Source organism: Apteryx rowi, unplaced genomic scaffold (assembly GCF_003343035.1).
Source record: "Apteryx rowi isolate R43461 unplaced genomic scaffold, aptRow1 scaffold_132, whole genome shotgun sequence".
NCBI classification, from domain to species: Eukaryota; Metazoa; Chordata; class Aves; order Apterygiformes; family Apterygidae; genus Apteryx; species Apteryx rowi.
The window spans coordinates 1,466,860-1,472,249 of NW_020447553.1; the positions used below are offsets into that span (position 1 = coordinate 1,466,860).

Consider the following 5,390-nt stretch of genomic DNA (forward strand, 5'->3'; position numbering starts at 1 on the left):
GGCCTCCACTTATGTAAATGAAATCTGTAAAAGAGATTAACAACAAAATCTGAGGTGAGATAATAAAATGCGCAGTATAATTAAATGGAGGATTTGTGTCTTTTTTTCAGCATGCTTCTCAGCCAGATGGCAAGCACCAAGTGTGGGAAAGAAGAGAGGCAGAGTTTCCAGTTCTAGAGAATATCACTTTTCTTCTGAAAAGTGCAATGCACATTGCAATGACTGAGTAACTAATCTTCATGGACTAATAAGCTTTAGTCCCCGCTCTTGGCAAAGAGGGAAACTGAGGCAAAGATTTCCTAGGATCACCCAGCCAAACTGCTGACACAAAGCCAGCATGAGGAGCGTGGGTGTGGGACCAGGGCATCCCCATTCAGCTCCCTGCTCTCCACACGGGAGGGCTGGATGAACCCAGGAGTCCTGATTTGCGGTTTCTATCTGTATTTTTAACCCCCTCTTGCTCACTCATACTATATAAATCTAAATAATACTACAAGGAATATGTTAGCCATCGCTATGATGTGAACAGATACAGTGTGAAACACCACAGAGATCCAGCCTTATTCCTGCCCCTGAAGCAAACCTAGATGGGACATCGTAATTCTGCTTGAACATATTGCTCTCCATTTACATACCTTTGGCTCATTTTAGAACTGCTCCTCTCTATTGGCAGCAGGAAATGCAGCATATGTAAAGGGCCAATGAGACCAATGGTATGTATGTGAGTATATCAGATTCCAATCCAATTTTATCTGCCCAACCTAACATAAATTCTGTTCTCGCTGTGGCTCACTTAAATAGCTGTGTTTGTGCTAGAACAGCACATATGCGCTTCTAACTGTTCTGTATGCTCTCTGCTGAAWGCCATCCCTTAGGAGGAAAGAAATCTGCCAATGTATAATGCAACATCCAGCAAGGAGCGGATTCCAGCTTTAGCATATGATTCAAAGGCATATTCCTATTGCATGGACTGATCAGTTCAATGTAACTGGAAGTTTGCAGGGATTACTGCTAAGGCAGGTTGAGCTATGAAATGACTAGTAAATGAGTGTGAATGGGAGGAAGACAGAAAATAACACATTCCATTAGGCTGAAAATGAAAGCAGCTATGTCTTGCTGGGCTAGAAGCTCAGCCAGTGCGAAGCAGGCTCCAGTGGAGGCACGTTGAGTGATACCCATTGGAGATGAGGCTTGGAAATCCCTGGAGGAGTTGTGCCACATTTATACCATTGTCCAGCAAGATCAGAGACAAGCTTGTTTGTGTGAAAGGAGGAACTATTGGCTCATTAATTCTGACAGACCCAAACCCTTACCCCAGGTTTAATTTTGCCCTGCCACAGGAAAACAAGGACAGTTTCCCCTTGAAGGGCAAACTGCTCCTAAAAACCCTACATGAGATCCACCCCAGGTCAGAGCTGTCCCTGCATCATCATCTTTTGCCCAGATCTTTCACCGAAGGGGTTTCCCTCGCTGATAGTTCCCCTGCGGAGTCTATGAAGGAACATTGCCCAATGACAGTAAATAAGAAAGTGAATATGAGCCTCTGGAATTTGCTTCCTGGATCATTTCCCACTGGGCTGATGGTGGGGCTGATGTTGTGGAGACTACCATAGAGGAGATCCATGAATGTGAMTTTGCTGGGTTGTCTTCCCCCTGCTCGTACATTTTGACCAGGACAAATTGCCACTGCTGGACCAGACCAGCAAAGGTCTGCTTTTACCTTGGCCCTCAGATGTGTCAGTGGCTCCTCTCACTCRATCCAGCTATAAATGAGGTCTTGGATGTATGGTTGGTGGTGATGGTAAGCACATGAACCTGTAGCCAGAGCTGTGCTGTCCAAATGGGTCACTAAAGGCAAGGGGATCTTCAGCTTTTGGAAGTAAATTCCCTCCAGACTCAGTGGGCTGGAGTGGTGTGAATGAAGGCAGATACTGATCTCGGGCATCCTCACTCTGCAGGGTTTTGTGGCCAGATGAACAGCTGAACTGYGGGGGGAGAYAGGCAGGGAAACGAGGAGGAAGCARGAAAAGAGACACTAACTTTGTACAGTGTCTAATCTAATAAGAAGCTAGGCAGGCTGAGGACATGACATATGATCAGGAGGACAAGAAGTAGTGTTCCTGGGTCACACCTGTGCTGTGGCTGTGAGTGACAGGGTATTAAACTGGCACAATCAGCACCCAAATAAGATTTGACACTTTCCCTGGTGACATATGCAGGACTGTCATCCAAATGCCATGGGATAAGAGGTGGGGGGATGCACTCGCAATTTTTCCAGCATCCCCTGGGTCAGGGGTGGGCAGGTTCATCCACTGCCCTGTTTTTTGGGGTGCAATGTGCTCCCCTCTTCCAGGGCCTTGTGAAGATGGTGAAGATCTAGTTCCACCCCTCTGCTTACACCAAGCCTGTCTTGTGCTTCAGGAGGAGAAGCAGAAGGCACAGCACTCCTCCTCTTCCCATGCTATCGCTGAGTCACTGCCAGCAGGCCTAAGGCAGCTGGTAGGATGGCAGGAAAGGTGGAGGCTATCCCCTCCTTGTTATCCCATTTTCCCACATTCAGCTCAGGATATTTACAGCCAAGATTTTCCAGAGCTGCCCAGTGGACTGGGAACTGGCTTTCCACCTCCGGCGATCTCTGAACATCACAACCTGTCTGCATCAGCAGAGCATTTCAAGCCGGCCTGTGCTCACCCTTGGCAGCCTTCCCCGCTGCCCAGAGCTGTGTGGACAACCAAGGGAGCTGCACAAAGCAGTGTCGGCAGGAATCTAGACCTCTCCCCGCCAGAGAAACTCCATCAGCCTCATCGCTGGCACTGTGGGCAGGATAACAGGTAAAATTAGGTGCTTGTCCATAGGGCTACAGGCTCTGTCACCTCTGAAAGAGGGCTGTCTTCTCCTGTGCTCATCTCCATGATGTCTAGGTACATCCAGGAATGGTAGGGATGTTCCCAGAGCGTTGTCTTGCAAGGAAGAAAGAGACAGGGGTAGCTGATTTCTCTCCACAAAGAAGGGACATCTGTTCCTGCTGAGTGTCAGCACCACCAACCTCCCTTCTGCAAAGGAATCAYAGCTTTTCCCCAGCCCTCCAGTTCTCCAACACCACTCCCAGGTTCTCCTTTCCGTTTCAGAAGGTCATCTAGCAGCAAYGCTGGGCCAAGCTCTATCCTGCTGTAACTTCCCCGATCTCCAGAAATGGCAAGAAATTGAAGGGTTTTCTTTCTTTCTTTCTTTCTTTTTTTTCCCCTCCATACCAAGGGGAATTCACTTAATTCATGAGCTTATATCAGCTTSAGCTTGGATGCCAACATGCATCTGCATGTCTAGGCAGAGCTTCTCCAAACCATCTCAAAGCTGTGAGCTTACAGAAACTGTGTACTCAGAGCACATTCTAATTCTGTATTTACATTAGACACTGCTCCAAAATATTAGCTGTCAGTCGCACTTTCCAGTTAGTGAGCAGGGGAGGCTCAGCTTAGCACGTTCATGCTTCCCATTGGAACAGAGTATGCTCTTTTAATGGGCTCCCTGGCCTCCACTAAGTGTATATTTGTTGTTGCTAACCAGATTAACAAATCTCAATGTATTTTTTTTTGCTGCTTTCTTGCATAAATCAGGAAGAGCAAGGAGAGCTTTGTCTGATGCCCTGATTTAGAAGAAGGGCATGACAGCAAAGTGAGCGTGAAAGGAGGGCCAGAGGAAGCAAGGCAGCCTGCCCGACTTGCCTTGTATTTAATGCATCCATTAAAATCAAAGATGCCCTTGCTGAGACTGTACAAGACRCAACGCCTAATCAGATGACATGGCTCTGCGGAGGTCTCTGCGTTCTGCCCCGACAGCTGTACCCGGTGGAAGCCAGATGAATTTCTCACCCTTTGGAGGTCTGCTCTCATCTTAAAAGGGCACCTATGTCACACAAACGTCACGGTGACGACGCGAAGCGGCAGCACTGCCCGAGGAGCCCATGGTGGCCCATCAGGCTGGGTGCAGCTCACATGCTCTGGGAAGAGGAGCAGCTGCCTAGGTCCCCTCCTGGGACCTAGCTTGGCAGCTGACCGGCCGCTCTTAATATCAGAGTGTCCTTAAAGATTTGTCCTGTGCACGGCTGCATTTAGCATCGCTAGCCTCACAGCAGCAAGTGTTGGGGTGTCCATCAGAGCACTTCCCGGAGCCCCTTCCCAGCTCCTGCTCGCGGCACATCCTGCTCTTTCGGAGATGCGCTACGGGAGAGACTGTAAAGTTTCCATGACTCTGTTATCATGCGTCTATCATAAAACCCGTGATGCAGAGACGGTCTGTGCGCATTCATCACTACCTTTTCATTATCCTTAATTAAATCCAATATTACGCTACAGTATTTCAGCCACTTTCATTACTTTCTTTATGGGCAGCAGCAGAAAAAAGCAATTACTGTACATCATAGCCTTGCCAAAATAAATTTTCAAGTCGACACTTGATTTTGCTTTTTTAGGCTGCGAGTATGTAAAAAACCCTCCTTCCCCAGCGAATATCCTGAGGACCCAGATCCTGATCCTGCCGAAAGTGGTGGCAATGCTCCAGCTCGTTCGACTGGTGCCAGCTTCAACTGTAACTTGGCAGAGACAGGAGGGAGGAGGAAAATGGGGGGGGGGGGTAGGTGGCTGGGAAAGACACTCTTTTCTCCTCATAAATGTCCCTATATGTGTCAAAAATCGGCACAGCCTGGCCTGAGCGAGAGTGAGGAGGGCTCAACCCCCCTGCTTGCTCCAGCCCTGCAGCCCCATGTGATGGCACAGTCCCCCCAAGGTGAGGAGGCGGTGGCACTGGCTAGCCCCAGGAGATAAGGCTGCTTTTGCCCCTCGCCCCCTCCATTTCTCCCTTTTCCTTCAGCCTTTCCCCTCTCCTGAGATGGGCACCAGATGCCTCCCGGCGCCAAGCCCTCCCTGAGTGTGTGTGTGTGTGGGGGGGTGGTCCTGACCTCCTCAACATGGCGGAACCAGCGGACCCCCCCCCCCCCGCCTTCACAAGATGGCGGAAGGCGGGATCCAGCGTGTAGCGGCTTTTCTCGACCTTCCCAATATGGCGCTCATTCCCGCCCCGCCTCCGCCCGCCCAMCAACATGGCGCCGGCTGCGCGGGCGGACAGAGCCTACATAAGCCCAGCGTTTGCCCTTCCCAAGATGGCTGCCGTAGAGGGGCCGCGAGCCCCTCCCAAGATGGCGGTCGCGCTTCCCCGCTCGCGGGGCGCTTCCGGCCGGGGCCTAGTCTCGGGGCCGCGGCCATGGCGGAGCTGACGGACGCGGAGCTCCGGAGGGAGCTGATGGCTCTCGGCTACCGGCCGGGGCCCATCACCGAGACCACCCGCAAGGTCTACGCCAAGAAACTCAACTGCCTGCGGGCCGAGGTGGCGGCGGC

General features: G+C 50.7%; 1 protein-coding gene across 1 annotated transcript in view; it reads left to right on the forward strand.

The window, feature by feature from the left end:
- The first annotated feature begins 5,192 nt into the window (after nt 1-5,192).
- The window catches only part of LEMD2 (LEM domain containing 2), a 13,117-nt gene continuing 12,919 nt past the window's right edge, over nt 5,193-5,390 (forward strand). The window contains exon 1 of the mRNA XM_026056523.1: nt 5,193-5,388. Coding sequence (XP_025912308.1) covers nt 5,257-5,388 — 132 coding nt within the window. The 5' untranslated portion in view covers nt 5,193-5,256. The remainder of the gene's footprint in view (nt 5,389-5,390) is intronic.